Source organism: Gasterosteus aculeatus, chromosome 3 (genome assembly GCF_964276395.1).
Source record: "Gasterosteus aculeatus chromosome 3, fGasAcu3.hap1.1, whole genome shotgun sequence".
In the NCBI taxonomy this organism is placed as follows: Eukaryota; Metazoa; Chordata; class Actinopteri; order Perciformes; family Gasterosteidae; genus Gasterosteus; species Gasterosteus aculeatus.
Window position 1 is genome coordinate 6,085,078 of NC_135690.1, and position 20,028 is coordinate 6,105,105.

Here is a 20,028-nt window from a genome sequence, read left to right on the forward strand (position 1 = left end):
AACGTCTTTCCTGTGTTTATTTGTATGGTGGACTATAAATAGTCCAGTGCTCAAACTTAAACATTCAAAACTGTTTACTCTTAAGAAGTGAACATGACTTGTTTATAGCATTGGTCATTAGTCCCTGTTTGCTCAGGGTGATCCCGGTTTAGTTTCACACTTCAACCAAACACAATCCTGCCGTTCCCAAAAGTATGAACTTCTTTTCTTTTCCCGTTCATTACTGGACGTATGCCATGAAAGAACAGAGAAGGAAGCACAGTGAACACATCACAGCCCACGGCATCTTTAGACACCGAAGCCACCGGAAGCAGAGTCAATTGCTCCAAGATGGAAGCTACGCTAACTTAGCTTGGCCCAAAGGCTATTGAGCTACCCAGCCTACTCGTGTCTTTTCCTGTGCATAGCAAATGGGCTACAGTTGAATTGTGTTATGCTATTTGATAATAAATAACGGAGCTGAACGTTTGACAGGCCTTCTGTGTCTAACAACAGTTGCTAACGATGAAATGGACAGTGGCCGTTCACTGGTCTCCTCGGTTGAAGTTCTGTGGTAGACTCCAACTCAACCTCCTCCATAGGTCACATAGACATGGGGGTCATACTGCCGACCCCTTTAATTGGACGGGAATTGGAATTGGAATAGACGGCCCCGCACGCCACGTAGCCATAGTCGGTAATAAGCCAATCAGATCAGCTCACCTCATCATTGGAATTAACATACGTGGTCCTGAAGTTGATGATGATGTCAACGAGGAACATGATGTCCACTATAAGATCCACCACGTTGAGGGGGGAACAGGAGTAACCACAGGTTTGTATCGCTGCCTCCTCCTGGTCACTAAGGAGAAATGTAACAATAAACAAATGAATGGGTTTTACTACAAGAGAGAATAACACGTCCAATGAAAACAACAGCAAAGGACAGTCTACTATCAATAATAACTGTCCTTGTGTGGCCTTCCTTAACTAACGTATTCAATGGTGCCTAGTACATGTAGTAATAAATAAAAAATATCTGAAAAAGAAACCAATTTAGATCATGAAAATTCCTTTAAAATATTAAAATATCTAAAGTACAGTGTCATAGTCATTCTTATTTCTGCTGAGAGAATGTCCTTCCTTTTCTTGGTTAAAAGCATCATCTTCCCCAGCAGAGTTAGAATTAGTAGTAGAGGACTGCACAGCAGGGGAAAATCTTTAATCTTAATAATCAAGTCATGCAGGTAAGGTGAACTGTGTGGTGTCAATTTTAACCAACCTTAGTAGAAATGTAGCAGAGTACGGAGTAAATATGGCCGTATAAATGACTAGGAGCAAAATGACCCAGTCCCACACAGCTTTGAAAGGACTGTAGTGAAGTATGGTCCACTTCTGGATCCTGGGAGTCTGCAGTTTGTACTCAGGTAACACATCATCACCCAGAGACAGCACCTAGAGGAAAGTGGGGCCGATCCGTTAGTTTCTAATCATTATGTTTTCCTGATCTGGAATCTTTTATCGTCACCGGTAAACCCTTTTACTTCCCCCGTGAGTTCGCTTTGTTCATCCTGGTCGATGTTTAAATGCCGCCGACCAGATACGGCGTGTGGAGCGGTGCTCGTGCTGCGCTGGGACACTCTGACCACATCATGGTCCACTTGAGTCCTGCATACAGGCAGAAACTAAAGCTCTGCAAACATGTGGTGTGGGAATTCTAGAAGTGGACCAGTGAGGCAATGGTCCACTTACGTAGAGATCTTCAGGCCTGCTTGGACTGCACAGACTGGGATTGTTTCAGCACTGCTACTAACAATCTGGATGAGTTCACAGAGGCTGCAACTTCCTACATCGGCTTTTGTGAGGACGGCTGCGTACCATCATGCACCAGGGTGAGTTACAACAATGACAAACCCTGGTTCACAGCAGAACTCAGAGAGCTTCGACTGCAGAAGGATCAGGCATTCAGGAGTGGGGACAAAGACAAAATACAGTCGGTGAGCGATGCAACGACTGTGCTCTCAGAAACTGCAACAACAGCTCTCAGCCAGTGATTTTACTTACTAAAAAAGGCCTTCAACACCTTAAAAACTACAAGCAAAAGAAACCCCGACTCCATGAGTGACCTCCGTCTAGCAGACAAGCTGAAAGAGTTCTACTGCAGATTTGATAGACAATTGGACAGTCTTGACTCCATCTCCCACAGCTCCACCAACCTTCCTCAGACCCTCATTCCTCCCTCCTCCAGCCAATCAGGGCATAGCTCTGTATCAACCTTCCCTTCTCTACCCCCCCGACCAGCAACAACCCTCTCTATTCTGGAGAGAGACATTAACAGGCTCTTTAGAACGCACCCTATACCACCCAGTACTTCAATTCTTTTTCTTTTGTCCCATGACATGACAACTTGGCAATAGCCAAGGTGACCTTTAACCATCACTATCGCCCGAAAACCTCACTGGGATGCTTCCTTTTTACACCTGCATCTCATTAGACAAGGAACCGTGTACCTATTCACAGCAGCTTGTCAACTCAGTTTGATGAAGAAGGACATTTCTAGAGATCCTATCCAGCCTAATAATATATAGGAATACAATGACAGTATCATGCATGCGTTCAAACATTTGTAACAATATTTAGCTTTAGGTTTCTGATATTTCTGTGAGAACAATGGTACAAAATAAATAATAAGATGGGGCCGGTAACTAGTGTAGTAACTGGTGTGAAGTGTCGACACAACAGAAATAGGCACAGATTCTTTGCACCTGTGCCAATGGACCAACATTAAATTAGGTCTTATTGAACACACACACACACACACACACACACACACACACACGTGCACTCCACGGAGGGACCTGTGAACAGGGTAATTAATCAGCAGCATCTGAACTCCTCTGGGAACTACAATGAGCCTGGGCTAGGTGAAGCAGTCAAGGACTGAGTGTCCTCCACAGACAAGGACTGAGAGGTGGATATGACTCTAAGTCTCTTGAGAGACCTGCTTCATGCTTAAGTCATTATTCTCATATTATCACAGTGCCAGCTTGTTTTCTCTCTTGACTGCTTCACTGATTTTGTAACACTTTTTTGTAGCTTTGCATGGTAAAGCATCCAGAGATGTACATTCCCTCCGTTTCTCTTTACTCTAGAAAGGTAAGTTTTCTTATTGGGTAAGTGAGTGACGGTAGTCTGGTCCCAACCCGTTGGTTCATGTTAACGAACACTCGCGGTCCTAGAAAGTGAGAAACTTCAGCCATCGTTATTGAGGCTGTTCAGAGAATTATTCTGCCTCCACCAATGCATCATCATCTTTGTGAGCAGAAAAGGGTCGTGTTCTAACATTAATATTGTATCTCAGTTTGAGGCTACTTGTAGTTGCCTACAGTGAAGGATTCAGTTGGATGTAACTTTGGTTTTGTCTTTATAGTGGTCATGCATACTCAAAGTAGATTTAATGGCAATGTATTCATCTTTAGTCAATTGCTTGAGGATGATCTAGAACGTAGCTACACAGAGATACAGTAAGTATAAAATATTTTTGTATTTTCCTCTTTTAATATCAGATGAATAAATGTGTAAAATAAGTATCTGATTAAAAACTTTTTCATAGGCCAAATGTGTACTCTGACAATCTTTATAAAACATTGAATTTAATTCTGATGCCTCTATGTGACGCAGTAGGCAGATTAGAGGCCAGTAACAAGAAGATTAGTTGTTTCTTTAAAATTGTTCTTTATTCGTGCTTCCAAATCCCCCTGAATGCCCCCTGTCCTCCGTCCACCACCAGAGACGCCTTTAATATCCATGACTATATCTGTCCCTGACTATGGCTATTTGGGAACCTAAGGAGATTATATTGTTCATAAAATACCAATCCTGAATAGCAGTAATTATGGTGATTCTCCTCCTATAACATACTAGGTACAATTCATAAAATGATATGCTGAACATGGAATCAACTAGACTGCACACGCACACACACACACACACACACACACACACTGTTGTACTTACCTCATGAGCTATTGAGGAGATGCGTACAGCTCGCTGCACTCTGCTGTTTCTGCGTTCACACTTCAAAACTGACAGGCCGTCCTGGGACCCACTACTCACTGAAGACATGGTCCACACCTAACGCGACTGCATTCAGTCTTCTATCCTCCGCCTGTCCCAATTCTATATTGCCTGCTTCTTCCTTCCTCCCGTATCAGATGTTTTACAGTTCACTTGCTCTGCTTCTTTCTTCGCCACCTCGCTTTTCCTGAGAGTTTGTTAGTCTATTCAACCAATTATTGTCTGCCTTCGGGGAAGTCATTGTCTCCTCCACATCATTCCATTCTTGGATGACAGTTAAGTTTAGTTCAAGTTCAGAAAGATCAGTGCTACTATTTGAGAAGAGATGTTTGAATTTACGTCATTATAAAAGGTTCTGTTTTCACAGAAAATCTTCTACTGTCAAGAAATTGGAAGACACTTTTGGTATAGTTACAGGTCTTGTAGAAATGCTTTCTCATTTCATGATGCAAAGATCACCAGAATAGTATTCTCATATAGTTCCCAGCGACACATTAAGAGAGATTTACCTTCAGCACGCCAGTACATCCGCAACACGTCACTCAACCATTTCAACAAACGCATGTGGTCTTCAAAGACGGGAGTCCTAAATGACACGAGGTAGACCGAGAAGGGCTCAACAAGTCCTGCAGTCTTCAGACGTTGGTTGAGTTAGTAAGGTAAGTAAAGTCTCCCAGCAGCAGTTCAAAGGCTTCTCTTGCTTATTGCACTAGTTTCTCTCGCTCTCTTTATCTCCGACAGACTTCTATCTCTTCTTTTCCTCCAGCTCTCGTTCCTTTATGGTCACACAGTTATCTGGGCTTTAGTCGCACTCCTCCTGCTCGTGATCCACGCTGCCCCCCTCCACCCTCCACTCTCTCGTTCCCTCCTTTGTCTCACTCGGAGTTCTTCTCTCCTCCTCTCTCCAGCCACGCAGCAGCAACATTACTACATTGTAGTAAAGAAAATGATAGATAGGCTTTCTGCAAGAAAAAAGGTTTCCCTTTTCAGGAGGGAAGGTGTCACCTCTGAAACAAGACGATACTTTACATCGTACACCATTTGTCATGCAAGTGGAGGCAGCTAAAAGCTGCTTGTCTGTGGTTGCTAGTTGAAAGAAATAGTTCATCAATCGGTCCAAACTTGGGTTACTGGGTTTGTTAAAGAACAAAAATGATTTCTATGACATTGGTGCGGGCAGCTTGTTCACGTGTAGCAGTGGTATTTTCATCATGACTGGGCAATATTACCTCTCTTCAGGAAGTAAGCAAGGACGAAGCAGCGTTACCGAGTCACGTTGAGTCCTGAAGGACCCCAAAGTGACCCTGCTGGAGCACTTTCAAAGGTATTTTTGGAGAAGTCAACTATAGACCCTCAAGCCTCCATTTGTGCCCTCCTAAGCTAACAATAACCTATGCAATCAGCCCTCCTCACCCTCCCATACTCACACACTCTCAACCCCCCCCCACACACGCACACACACACACAGTGTTATGGGCAGTCGGCTCCATTGTTCCACAATGATAGCAGCAGTATCTCTGACCTTCACTGTCCCTTCACTCTCTACTGGAGAAAGAAAGTGAGACACTTGGTACAAGGACAAACAATCATCACATTCCTAATTGTTCAGCAGTTATTCACGCCTTTAAAACTCATACAGTTCTACGTGCTTTCTGAAATCCTTGTTTTATTATTGGTTACAAATATACAAGACAAAGGTCATCAGTGGGACATATAAATGCTACAAATAGCCAGACTGCCTAATGCTGCCTTCAACACGATTATTAGAAGAAAAACAGAAGAACATGCCTCATAGCCAGAGGTCAATATATCCACTTAAACAAGCTGTGGTTAACACTTTAATGTAGGTACACATTGAAAATGATAAACCAGGTACAGTAAAAGTTCCTCTATTCACTAAAGTGTTTCTGTAAGACATTAAATGTGCCGGGACAGTGTGGAGGCTGGAGGCAGTGTGGAGTTCAAATGCATTCTGTTGGTTATAACATCACAACATTTGCACGAGTACATGAGTGACCTCACACAACATCAGGTCATATCACAAAAGCAATGTATCGATCCAACTCCAGGACTAAAGGACTACTTTAGGAATGTTTATACACCGAAAGTCGAGCGAAGCCCTATTGTTTCTTATTATTCTTTCACCGCTTCAATCACACTTTTGAGGCCTTTATCATATTCAAAAACGTTTGGCATTTGGCATGCGCATCAGGGTGAAGAATTTCGATATTCTAGGGGTCGCAAAAAATGTCTCAAACACATTTTTGCAAACTCCTCCCAGACGCTGGGTCCGATTCTCATTTTCAGAGCATCTCTATTGGCTCAATGCCATCTAAGCTATTAGAAGCTCGTTGATACCTCGTTGGGTGATGAAGTTGCGGACCAATGAATTTTTATGGCGTGTGGCCTAAAAGTTAAAAGTTAAATAACTATTTGGCCTGTCCTCACCAAATCTCTAGGATATATTGGCATTGAGTCCTTGAACATACTATATTTCTTTCAGAATATTTGAACATTAGGCGGCGCTGCAGTCAATTGCTGAATATTTGCTTGTTTTTCCATCGTATTTTGGATTTACAAACGAACAAACTCCTCCGAGAGAATAAACCTGATCAATTAAAAATTTGGGCAGAATGATCCTGACACCTGTGTGGCCAAAAGTTAGTTTTCGTGAAGCTACCTGGGCATGGCCTGGCACCCATTTTGGTCGATTTTGGTAAGTTTTCTTGAAAATGTAAAATGTGATAACTCCAGAGAACATTGTCATTTCCTCCCAAAAAGTGTCATTCAGGATGCAAGTGTAGGCCTTAGTATTCACATGCAGTGAGTTTCCAAAAATGATGCGTCCCTATTGGCATAGGGAAATGCAAAAGTTTCACACTTTCATGTGCTTCTCCTAGTCATTTAATCTGATCAACCTCAAATTTGTCAACTAAAGCCTGAAGACTTTGATGATAGTTCACCGTAAATATTGGGAGTTTTTGAAAAACTGTGTTGCCGTGATAACACGGTATTTCTCTTTCGGTGGGTGATGACGATACAGAGCTGATGTGGAGATTTGGCTCAAAAATAGTAAATTCATTCCATAGCGCCCCATTGCAGTTTTCAACAATGTAGCCCCAGTGCCCTGTTTGATCTACATGTATGAAAAATCCTTATGTATTTGTATAACAGGAAGACTGTTAAAAAAGCATCTTGGGACCATGCTCTAAAATGAACAGGAAATCAGTCATGATTTATTTTGTGTGATATTCCCTTTATTTTCACTTTCTAGAAGTCATACTTTGACGAATCCCTCGGACTTTGTCACAGGTGATTAAAAGTTATTAAAAACCTTTTGTCACGGTTTGGGTTTATTTCCTGTTTTGTTCAGTAGTTTCCTGCCTCCTGTGTCCCTGGTTTAGCTTCACTTCCTGCCTTGTCCTGTCATCCCCTGTGATTGTCTGCCGTGTCCCTGATTGTTTCACCTGTGTCCAATCACCTGCACCCTCCCAGTGTATTTAAGTGTGCGTCTCTTGTCGCGTCATTGAACGTCTTCCTGAATTTCTTTCCTGAAGAAACCGTTCCCGGTCCTTCTTTCCACAGTTGCCACCCAAAAAAAACTCTTCCTCCCAATCACTGTGGAAATAGGTTTTTTTTCTCGCTTTCCTGCCATGTTGTTGGTCCGCACAAGATTGAACTTCGAGTTTCGACGAGGTCAGAGTTCATCTAGATAAAACATTTTAGTTTTCAACATTTATATTAAATATTGTCATTTTAATAGACATTAATACAAGTTTACCCACAACATCAATTTCAGATGGCACTTCATGGTGACCAGGGATATTGTCCCACTTGTCCCACTGTGACTGACATGACATCCTCACTGGGGGTTTTTTTCCACAGCTGACGCTTTTATCCAAAGCGCCTTACATTACACTTTGAACCTAGGGTGTCTTGCTCAGGGACACTTCAACTTGAGACATGGGGCAGCCAGGACTCGAACCACCAACCTTGCAGTTCCCAGCACACCACTCTACCCTCTGCGCCACAACGCCCCCTGTCTTCATGAAGCCAACCAGTTGTGCTACATGTTCAAATGCTGGTGTCTTGCAGAGTCATATTCAGTGTGTTAAGGTTGCAGAATATATCTGCCAAACCTCTACTCAATCAGAATTATATGTACTTTACATGCTAGTTCCTGAAAGCCAGTTGAGAATTCTCCCTAGAAGAGCAGCGCACTTCTCTCTGCAGCACAATTTTACTCTGACCGCGTGTCCGTCCATCGGGCAGCCCCCCGAACATGGATAAGAGGACGCTCTACCCTCTGAGCTAATGTGGTAATGTTGAAAGTTTTGGTTCACAGTTCTCATCGACTGTGTTGAATGCACACAGTTGTTTTCAGTGAAAAGGCTCTGATGAACCTACTGTTGACCCTTTGTCTACCGGCCCAGAGCAGGTAGACAAAGGGTCTACTTGCCTCTGAATATGGTGGAGAATTTAGCAGATTGCTAGTGCATGAAATACAAGGGGGGCATCAAGGGTCCGACACTTCAAGACCAAACGTTTGATGAACATCCGAAAACCTTTTACCGTTACCTCAACCCTTACCATGCGCACACAACACACACACACACACACACACACACATACGCTCTAAGAGGGAGGGACGGAAAACGCGACGTTGGTTTATCGTCTCGCAGACAGAAAGACAGACAGACTCACAAAGCCTGAATTCAGACACCTACATCATAACGTATGTTTCAGCATCCTGCTTTTGCATTTAGCTAAGCTCCCTTGTACATCATGGACCTGCTAATGCACATTCAAGACAGAGATGTTTTGCGCTGCTTTACACTCTCAGCCTCTATTTACTGTTTTCACACCCTGAATGTCATTTCATACATTTAATCCATTTTTTAAAGCCCCCCCTCAATCTGGCACAGTTAACAGTCCATCGGCTCGCGGGATCAACTAATCAGAGGCCACCACAAAAAATCAGAACTGATCAATCACACACTGGTCCCATATGGTGAGTGTGAGACCTTCTTAATTAGTCAGCAGACTGTTTAGAAGAGAAAGTCAGAGAGCGGGATGATCTCCACTCACCTGGGTGACTTTCTCTGTGACGTGGTGTGTTCGGTCAATCAGTTTGCAGGGGGGTCTCATTTCCCCTGGAGGCAACGCCACGTAGGCCTCCGTCTTTGTGTCCTGCAGGCTCCGGGTCATCTGCTGCACGTGCAGAAATCACACACAAGCCACAGAGGTTAGCATGGCGCATGGAAGAAGCTATTACAGTGCCTGTACTAACATTTCCGTACAGCTGAATGTTGTGTGTTTCTGTGCGTTACCTGGCTGTTGGTCCGCCGGCGCGAGTAACTGTCTGACGTTCCAGTTGGCACGCTGCTCTTTCTGGTGGTTACCATCCCAGCTGAAGCAGAGGAGGAGGGGGATCAAAGGTCACCGTGAGTCAAAGCCACGTGAGATTACAACAAAAAACATTAACATTGTACATTTAACCATTTAGAAACAGTTCATACCTCAGCGGGTCATAAAAACTACTTCGGTCTCCTTCAAATTTGTTGAAAGTGTGGATTCAATGTCTTGAATATAAAATACTTTAGTGCTACAGTTTTGTGTAAATAAGCAAAAAATGTCACACTAAATGTATATTATACAGGCAAACTACAAGTGACAATAGACGAAAGGGACATGGATGAGACTTCCTAGTTCCATCTATAGTTTATTTTGGTGTAGAGTAAGTAGTACAAGCAGCCAGGGGCAAACTAGTACTGCTGGGATTAAGACAAATGTATGTGCATGAGTACAACTATTATTTAGATGTGCAGGTTTACAGCAACGTTGGTAAACTGGTGAAAATGGTAAGCACATTCCATTATTATGCACTTAAGGGGCGTCTTCTAGGACATCTACATGGTCAGCTGTGACCTAAGGAGCTGAAATCTTTCATCTCTGTGAATGATTAGTCCTTCCTCATTCACAATAGGTTACTCTGTGTCTCTGTGGTGTCTTTAGGTTTGGTCAATTAGTGAGAAATGAAAAACACCCCTTATCTTTACGGCATACCTAGTAACATTTTTTTAAAGTAAAACACACGTTTAGCATTACTTCTTCAGAGGAAGACTGCGATGGCTCAGATCAGACTGCAGCTTGTCTCTGTCGGGTCACTGGGTTGAGGAACGAGGTATTCTCACCAGTACAGCTGTGTCTCAGCTGCAGCCTCTTCTCCCAGTAACTCTGTCCGCTCTTGATGGCGTCCTCTGAGGAGGAATGTCTTAATGTCCTACAGCTGCCATCCAACATGCTGGAAGGATGGTTCCTGTGGAGAGGACAGTTCTCTTCATCTGCGCCTTCTCCTCTTTCCTCTCCCCTCGACAGGATGGACATCTACAAGCTTGCCTTTGGACCTCAGTCCTCAAACAACACAGAGCGCCGGATGTGACGGACATCTTGTGTGATTTTAGATGGAGTTTAGTTGGCTGCTGTTGGTGATAGATTAGCATTCATTGTCGCCCCTCTCTCACTCGCTTAAGGGTTGTGAGTGTGGTTCTATGTAATAAATCATGGTATCTATGTAATGTTGGGATGGTCCCATCAGACTCGAGAATCTTATTTCTCATAGTCTGGGAGTCATCCATGTGTTTTTTGGCTTTCATATGTCTTGCCCTGAGGAGAGGCTTCCGTCGGGCCACTCTGCCTTAAAGCCGACTGGTGGAGGACTTTGTGGAACTTTCTCCCGTCTCCCTACTGCATCTCTGGAGCTCAGCCACAGTGATCTTCTTTACCTCTCTCACCAAGGCTCAGTTTGACTGGACGGCCAGGTCTAGGAAGGGTTCTAGTCTTGTGCCTTTCCTGAAGTCCAATCAGTTTAAATAAGAAATGGACAGCATGTGAGTTGAATATGAGTGTCACAGCAAAGGGTCTGAATACTTATGACCATGTGATATTTCAGTTTTTCTTTTTTAATAAATTTGCTAAAATTCTTTCATTTCTGTTTTTTTCTGGTAAGATGGGGTGCTGAGTGTACATTAATGAGAAATAAAATGAACTTTTTAGATTTTAGCAAATGGCTGCAATGAAACAAAGAGTGAAACATTTAAAGGGGTCTGAATACTTCCCGTACCCACTGTACCATCAAAAGTTGGTATAACTGCATTAACAACAATAACAAATAAAAAGAAAATACAAAGATTGACATACCTCTGTGGCGCGGATGGATGGCCCAATGTTGGAGGTGCTGAAGCTGGAACTTGAGACGGACCTGTGAGGAGCTCCTTCCCTCTCATCCGCCCTACTCCTCCTCCACTTAAATCCAGCAGCAACCCACCAACATCAGCTCCATCCTTTTTCCTTCTGTCGCCCTCGCTCCTTCGCCTCCTCGCCACCAAAGAGCCCCTCTCTCCTCCTCTTTGGCCTCCTCTCACTCGCTCTTCTTCTTCCTCCTCCCGTTCTGGGTCCCACAGCAACACCTCCTCAAGCTGCTGTCTCTCAGGAAGGGGCAGCAGCTTGTCCAGGGCCACAGACTGGTGTCCCAGGGGAGGGAGGTCGGCTTGGGGAGCCCCCAGCTCTGAATCCTGGGAGAGGACATTGGTGCTGGAGCTGAGGGATTGCAGGAGGCCGCGCAGACGCTGCCGCCGGGCTGGATGTGCAATATGTATATATATATATATATATACCAGTTATACCAGTTATATATATATATATATATATATATATATATATATATATATATATATATATATATATATATATATATATATATATATATATATATAAGAACAATACAGTATTGCGTGTTGCTGCTAAATGCCCACTAAAATGTCCTTTTATTCCTTCATTTACAATAATTTCATAATTAATTATTTAAAAGCCCAAAAAAGAAATATGAACTGATGACAAACAGGTAGCTGCAGCTTGTTTTACATTGATGCACATTCTGAGCTAATACTTAGAATGCATTTATTTCCTTTACCTATCAGATAATGAGATAGGAACAGTGTTAGTGTGGTGAGGAACCAGTGTGTATGCTGAATGTGTTTCCTCCCTCCTCGTCAGTGCATGTGATGAACTGAGGGTCCATGAAACATACCCAGGGTCAGCCAGGGGATCTGCAGCACTCTGTTGAGCTCCTTGGCGGGTGAGCTGTTGGCGGGTCTGGGATCAGTGGGGAGCTCGAAGTTGAGAATGAACATGATGACTAGGCCATCCTCGTTCTTCACGGGAACCACGTCGATGGCGCAGTGGAAACACTCTCCTGCAGCCACAGGACACACTTTCATTCCCGTCTCTCATGACGGGACACGAAGTAAACCAGGAGAGTCTGAATTATTCCTCTAGGTGGAGCTACTACACCAGAAATACATCTAACCATTTAGAAACAGTTCATACCTCAGCGGGTCCTAAAAACTCTACTTCGGCCTCCTTCTAATTTATTGAATTTCCGGTGGGTCCAGTGACACTAAGAAGTTTACATGATTTCCAGGCAAAAATCTGCTTCAGCTACAACTGATTGAATTAAGTTCTTACTCTCTTTGTGGTGTTGGTAATGTAGTTTCACATATATTGTGTACTGAACCCTTTTTTAAGAGGTCCAAGAGAAAAAAGATGAAGTCATGTCCCTTGATTGTGGTCCTCCCCTTGAGGTAGAACAACGATTCCTCGGGGGCCTTCTTAGAGACCCCCTGGGGGCTTTCGCCCAATCCCGGTCCCACCTTCACCCACTCACAGACTTTGAGGCGCGCGCCGCTGAGTCCGTGAGGGTTCGCTTCTGTCTTGTGTCTCAAATGTTGAGTGTTTGTTGAGTGTGCCCTTTATGAACGCTTTCCGTAAGTCTGCATTGTATGCTGATTTAGCCTAAGGGAATTACCCACAAGTCATTGCAATGTGACCTCAAAAACAGGATGACCAGTGAACAAAAAAAAAACGTATACAAAGAGAGACTGATAATAAAATGTATACATTTAAAACATCAATAACTGAAGAAAAAAAAAACCTAAAATCCGACAATATTTATTAATCTATTTCTAATCTAGAATTTATCTATCTGAAATACAAAAGGTTGTCATCGAAACAATTTTGCCAAAAGATGTAAAACAGTAAATATATATTTTCTGTACAGGAGTAGTCAGAGAGGTCCTTAACACATGTACGTTAGTCATTGGTATTAAAACGCCAAATTGAAGATTTTCTCAGGAGGTGAAGAGCAAAGAGAACAAGCGTAGAGGATTAAAGAAATAGGGCACAAACAGTGTCCAAAGTAAGGGAGTGATTTGGGTGCTGACGGTTCAGTCACGATGGAGGAAATTAAAACAAACCTTAAAGGAAGAGATTTGAAAGGAGCTCGAAGGCTGCAGTTACTTACTGTAAGAGGGGATGAGAAGAGACAGCAATTATGTTGTTCTGGATTTTAAAGAGGAAAAGCTACCAAAGAAAGTCTCATCAGGTTCCCTGAGTTACACTGTGAGGGAGTTCATTCCAAAGCCTGTGAGGTGTTATAACTGTCAAGGGTTCGGACACACAGCTACAGCATGTAAAGGCAGAAGGCCGTGCCGGCATGGGCAGTGTTTTAACTGAGGGGCGACACACACACAGTGTCAAGTGAATGACAATTTTTCATCTTTGCATTTATTATTTTAAACATTCCTATTCTATTGCATCCTCATTATCTACTGTATTGCCTTAAATAAACATATTTAGGAGAAATGCTGTGAATAGGTCACTGGGAATAAATGATTGTCTGGCACTGAAACCATTTATATATATATATATATATATCGTTTAACATTTCAACACAGCAGAAAGCTTTGTTACTTCTTACTCCTGACAATGAAGGACTTCAAATGGGACATGTACTGTACGCAGTCTGTCCTTGGTAAATGGAGTGCTCTGAGCTTTGTTTGTGTGTGTGTGTGTGTGTGTGTGTGTGTGTGTGTGTGTGTGGTAAATGGAGTGCTCTGAGCTTTGTTTGTGTGTGTGTGTGTGTGTGTGTGTGTGTGTGTGTGTGTGTGTGTGTGTGTGTGTGTGTGTGTGTGTGTGTGTGTGTGAAGGACAGTGGAAGAAAAGGTTAAGAGGTAGTGTAAGGGCTAAATTAACAGCCAGGATGGATTAAAAAAGCTACATGCTGACGTATTGATGATATCACAGTGACCATCTGCTGCAGACCACGTGCACACAAACACACTTCATTGCAATGCTGATTCTAAAGATATAATCCATTGAGACTAAATCCTCAAACGCACCAACCTTTTTGAAGACACAAGTGACTTCTATCAGTAGAGACAATTGATAAAACAGACTTGGATTAAGCACATTAGCCAAAGGAAACCAGATGTGTGCTCAACTGGTGAGGGATGATTGGAGAACACACCAGCCATACAGAAGACCACCATTAGTGCAGCCCCCTTTTGGTCACCTTGAGCCTGAGAACGTTGTTGATCCTGACTGGTACCATGACATTGGTTATATATCGTTTACTCTGGGTTACAAATGCTCGGTAATACACAGGGAATATTGTAGGAAACCTGGCAAAAACTGTACATAAAATGACTGAGCAACGTGAGGCATAACTGCACTGACTGTAGTAGTTGTGGTATTGCCTGTCAACAATCCAGGTTAATACATTTCCATTTCAAACACATTGAGTTATTACTTCTATGCGTTCCTACAGCTGTGTGTGAAAAGGGCGACTGTGTGTGTATGTGTGTGTGGAGTGGATAATCTTATGGCTCTTTCCATTAATCTCTAATCCGTTGTTTATCATTTCTATTGGCTGATTTGGTATTTATGGTCTAATGAAAACTATAATCCCTTTTCTCTCATTGTCCCTAAAGACTAGCCCCGACTTTCGCTATGACCTCAACGCACACATTCATCCTTTCATTCTTTCCTCCCAGTTTTCTTTATTTCTAGAGAGCATATGTCAAGACAGCTTGTTATATGATACTAATTTTAAGATACTTATATATGTATGCAAAAACAACTTCTCTGTAACGTCGGATTATTTTCTACTTTTCCAGTACGCTACATAAAAAATAAATTCATATTTTAGAGTATCATACCGTATCATTAGTCAGCCCTTTGTGTGACAGTAATTTATATTTAATATCTGTCCAGTATGTGATCCAAAAGCTTAGAACAGCACCAAGGAGTGAACTGTAAATCTGTAGCGCGCTTTATATTTAATATGCAGAGCAGCCCTTTTCTCTTGGATCATGGAGTGACACACTGGGTCATAATAAAGGATTATTCTATTGATAACAAAGAATATTTATAGCTTAAGTATTTTCCTTTCATTCTGTTCTTTTCTTTTGAAAGGTGAAATTAATGCAAGGGCTCATTCATTGCTCAGATTTCCTTCCGTTTTGGATTAAAATATATATATATATATATATATATATATATATATATATATATATATATATATATATATATAACTGAATTCTTTCAAATGTAAGCATTTATTGCAATAGGAAATATTTAAAAAAAGAAACTAACGTCAGCATAAATCCTTATTTGCAGTTAAGCTGCTGTGTCATACTGTCTAAGTTATTTACAATCTTGGCCTGCTCGTCTCCAGGCAAAAGCAATACATCTGGCAATTGTTGAAATATAATAAAAACAGGTCAGGTGAATGTCAGGAGCTGCTAAAATGACCGATTAAATATTCATGAGGACCCAATATTGTGTGAGTCTGAGGTAACTGAATTATTCAAAGACTCTTCTCTCTGTAAATGTTATTGTTTGTTTAATGTTTAAGATATTCAGAGCTTTAAAACATTGTTTCTTTAAAGGTATAGTGTAGTTATATTTTTGTATACACTGAATGTCCACCTGAGTAGTGGATCAAATCTTGGTTAAATACATTACATTTGTGCAGCTGACACTTTAAACCCAGGCCCATACAGTAAGTACTTCCCTTCCCGGGTATTTCATAGTGTCAGTATTCTGTTCTGAATCTGGGATTCAGTACACACAAAATAGTTGTGCCTTATTGTGCTTTATACCTACTTATCAAATATCTCATGATGGGCATCTGACATACTGCGTCAGATACTGTCCCTACGTTGGACGTTGTGTCAGTTCCCAATCTCGGGCGTGTAGGAACCCTTTCAATCTGCCCAATGGGAAGAGTCATCCAAATGTTGTTGACGAAGTTAAGACCGATACCACATTAGCTTGTGGCGTGATCGCCGTGTTTATGATAGAGAAATGGTGCAATCCTGGCCACGTGTGCATGAAAGAACACCTTTGTAGCCCGAACACTCTTTGCCGTGGGAGGCGCCTGTGTTGTTTGCAGAGGGAGTTTTTGTGATTGTAGAACACAGCGCCCTACCAGCCAAGACTATTCCCTAACAACAAGCCATGGATCACCAGGGACCTGAAGGTTCTTCTTAACAAGATGAAAGCAGCCTGGGGAAGGCAAGTTTATTTGTATAGCACGTGTAGTATCGAGCCAAGAGGGGGTGTCAGCCCCAAAACACACACCAACCCTTTTCACCTCTCCAGAGAGCGGCGACCTTGACATGTCAAACAGATAGAACCCAATAAACGGGTGTCGGGCCACTTACATTTCTTTGTGACAACAGTGACAACAATAATAACACTTGGAAACGCTGGGGTGCAGCTCCTGGGTTTTTGAAGTACTATTGCATGTAATGTAAAGCATTCAGTGTCTCCACAGGAAGCTGTGAGAAGTCCATGCAAGTATTAAACAGGCGAGACTGTGAGAGTCAGAGTACACAGGACCTTACCTTCTTTAGTGTAGAGGGAAATCTCCACCTTCCTCTCCTCTGCTCCAAGCAGCGCTTTAGCCATCTGGGCCACGGCGGGTCTCTTGGTGTGAGGTCCGTAAAGGAAGCTGCAGGTGCAGGGTTTCTGCATGACCTCCGCACGCGTGTAACCACACATCTTACAGAAGGCGTCATTACAGAAGATGATTGCACAATTCTCCACCTGTGCGTTGGCAATGATAAACCTTCGATCTTTGGATGGAGGGAAAGAGAATACAGGAGGCATTAGGAGGACAACAAACTGACAGCATGCACACAAAGATGGTGATACCAGGACTAACATGGTGGTGGTTGGCACTATCGGCCTTCTGTGGGAAGGTTGCATGCGTGCGTTCGCTCCAGGTATTCCAGACATTGAGTTACCCCCCTTACACCTCCTCCAGTCGGCCAAACCATTCGCCCGACTATTACCCCCCTTGATTTATGCAGTAGATAGGCCATAATAAAACTCCTCAGTTGAACATACTACAAGTACCTACAAAGACAACCATGAAAGCATCTCCGTGCACTGAAACACATACACCAAATATTGAAGTTGTTTCCAGTTTCCACCCGTGATTCTGACTCGTGGAGACGGTGCTTTCAGGGTCCGATCGATACTGCGAGGTGCGTCCGCTCCCGCCGCCCCCCTCGCCATCTACGACTTAAATCTTCGGCTGCTCTCCAGCCACGCCGCCTACGAAGGGCTCCTTTTAGAATAACTTATTTCCCCGTTAAGATGGTTCAGCTACTGTAAAGAAAAGGGCACCGTCTCTCGCTCTTTAATCTCATGAAGTCCTCGGCAAGAACGACAGCTTTGTTTCTCCGACGCGCCCTGAAACAAGCTCCATATCTCACGCGCTTGAGCGCCGCTCAGCATCTCGCCGTCGTAGACCGAGCTTTGGCATGTTTGGCAGAGTGTACAACCAGTATGGATCAACCGATTAACCAATCTGTTCGTTTAAATTGTTTGTGCTTCATCAATTAATGTTTCACATAACTAATGTGCCGCATTATACATATTTTGATATTAATTTAAAACTTTTCAAAATTGAAAATTAAAAACTTTTAATTTATTTATTGTAAATGACCTCTCGCGGCCCACCTGCAATACCTTCGCGGCCCACCAGGGGGCCGCAGCCCACACTTTGGGAATCACTGACCTAAACCATTCGGGATGCACTGTTGTGATAAAAAGAGAGCTGAGGCGAAGCTCTCGATCTACCGGTCAATCTTCGTTCCTACCCTCACCTTGGGTCATGAACGATGGGTCATGACCGAAAGAACTCGGTCACGAGTACAAGTGGCCGAAATGGGTTTCCTCAGGAGAGTGGCTGGCGTCTCCCTTAGGGATAGGGTGAGAAGCTCAGCTATTTGTGAGGAGCTCGTAGTAGAGCCGCTGCTACTTTGCGTTGAAAGGAGCCAGTTGAGGTGATATGGGGTCTGGTGATGATGCCCCCTGGGGAAGAGGGAGGCCCCGGGGAAGACCCAGGACTAGGTGGAGAGATGATATCTCTGCACTGGCCTGGGAACGCCTTGGGATCCCCCATTCAGAGCTGGTAGATGTGTCGGGAGGGAAGTTTGGGGTCCCCTGCTGGAGCTTTTGCCCTCGCGACCCGACCCCGGATAAGCAGCTGAAGATGGATGGACTTTGTTTCCCCATCAAGCAACTGTAACGTTTTGACTTCTCATGCTCCAGTTGCAGCTGACAGAAGAAGCCAGAACCAAGCGATGAAGTACACAGAACATGGAATCAAAACAACAGGTTCGCTTTAGTGATTCCCATGACGAATGTGTTCGTAGGGCACACTGCTAAACTGCTCGTCCCTCCCTCACTGAGCGCAAAACACTTGACTAGATCACGACTCTTTCATATCCTTGCTCCTAAATGGTGGAACGAGCTCTCTGAAGACACCGGGACCACAGAGAGACTTCACATATTCAGACTAAACACACACCTCTTCAGACTCTACCTCGACTAAAGACTAACAAACTGTAGCACTTAAATTGTACTCATCATGGCTCTTATCTATAGCAAATTGTAATTGTCTTATTTAATGAAATTGCACTTTATTGTTTCTTGCTCTTCTGAGTTTGTATCCTTATGGTTGAATAAATGACATGTAATGTAATGTTAAAAACATTTCTTTTTGAATATTCAATAATAATAATAACATTTTGCTAGTAATTATTAATTGAATATATACCTATTTATGATTTATTTAAGCAACAAATTGACTACTCGATGAATGTTCTAACAGTTATATAAGAAAACAAACAAGGGTTTTAGTTTTAGTTTATCCCAGCAAATGTTTAACATAAAAGATTTAACATAAAAGATTCCATTCACATTGAGATTTGTAAACTGTCTACTTACTCTGTCCCTCAAATTTGCGGATGATGGTGTCCAGGAAAGTGTTCTGAGGCGCCACGTGGCCCCGTCTCACCGGCATGGTTCGGACCCAGTACCGGAGCCCCCTGCTGCTCTGATTGGCTGACGCCGAAGCTGTCCCGAGCTCTGGGCTCCCGTCCAGTCACACGTTCACCTTCCTCTCTTTCCCTCTTCCTCCCTCTCTTTGCTTCTCTGGCGTTTTCTCCATCCTCTCCCTGCCCATAATCCTTCTTCTTGCCTCTGATTGGTCCGGGCAGTAGCTAGGCTAATGAGGATGTACTATCTCTTAACTTAAATATGTGTGTTACCACTACTCTTCTTTAATACATTCAATATCTTCTTGCACAGATACATAGTTTCCTCCCACAAAGCAATCGGTGACTTTAGTTTAACATCTCCGTGCCAGAGGAGATGATTCACAGATAGGAAGTTGTCCACTGTACCACGGGATCAGATCAAACGTGTGTGGCAGTTTCACAGCAGGATTAGAACATTGTTGAAGTGGTGTGTTCCCATCACCACTGGGAGGAGAATATATCATCTCATCGCTGTGCTGTTGTTTTCCTTCTTACACCAGGGGACATCTACTGGATGGACGTGGTATCAACAGCATGTGTGCTGGAAGCGCTGCAACCGTCGCTTTAGTTTGGGTCCGTAATAAGTACAAAGGAAAGAAAACCCAAGGGAACAAAGTATTTAATATGAATGGAATGTTCCCACATTTAGAACTAAGAAGAGCATAATATGTGTGTTGTACCCAGCTGACTAACGCGTTAGTTGTTTTTGGTCGTGGTCGTTTCTTTACATCTAGTT

At 43.0% G+C, this 20,028-nt stretch overlaps 2 protein-coding genes across 3 annotated transcripts in view; both read right to left on the reverse strand.

Annotated features, from left to right (window-relative positions):
- LOC120815745 (voltage-gated inwardly rectifying potassium channel KCNH2) overlaps positions 1–11,688 on the reverse strand; it is a 24,220-nt gene extending 12,532 nt beyond the window's left edge. Inside the window, exons 1-6 of one of the 2 annotated variants that reach the window (XM_040170677.2) lie at positions 11,257–11,688; positions 10,251–10,375; positions 9,387–9,466; positions 9,145–9,267; positions 1,262–1,434; positions 703–841 (exon numbers count right to left, since the gene is read on the reverse strand). In XM_040170677.2, coding sequence (XP_040026611.2) covers positions 703–841; positions 1,262–1,434; positions 9,145–9,267; positions 9,387–9,466; positions 10,251–10,375; positions 11,257–11,342 — 726 coding nt within the window. In that variant the 5' untranslated portion in view covers positions 11,343–11,688. Of the gene's footprint in view, positions 1–702; positions 842–1,261; positions 1,435–3,996; positions 4,948–9,144; positions 9,268–9,386; positions 9,467–10,250; positions 10,376–11,256 lie in introns of those variants that run through there. The other variant, XM_078098762.1, reaches the window with a different exon arrangement.
- On the reverse strand, positions 11,477–19,370 carry LOC144405484 (voltage-gated inwardly rectifying potassium channel KCNH2-like). The gene is made up of 4 exons (XM_078098909.1): positions 19,201–19,370; positions 16,806–17,036; positions 12,146–12,310; positions 11,477–11,655 (listed from the first exon to the last, which is right to left on the reverse strand). Exons 1-4 carry the CDS (start codon positions 19,274–19,276, stop codon positions 11,477–11,479), a joined length of 651 nt encoding a protein of 216 aa, XP_077955035.1. The 5' UTR covers positions 19,277–19,370.
- Positions 19,371–20,028: the final 658 nt, after the last annotated feature.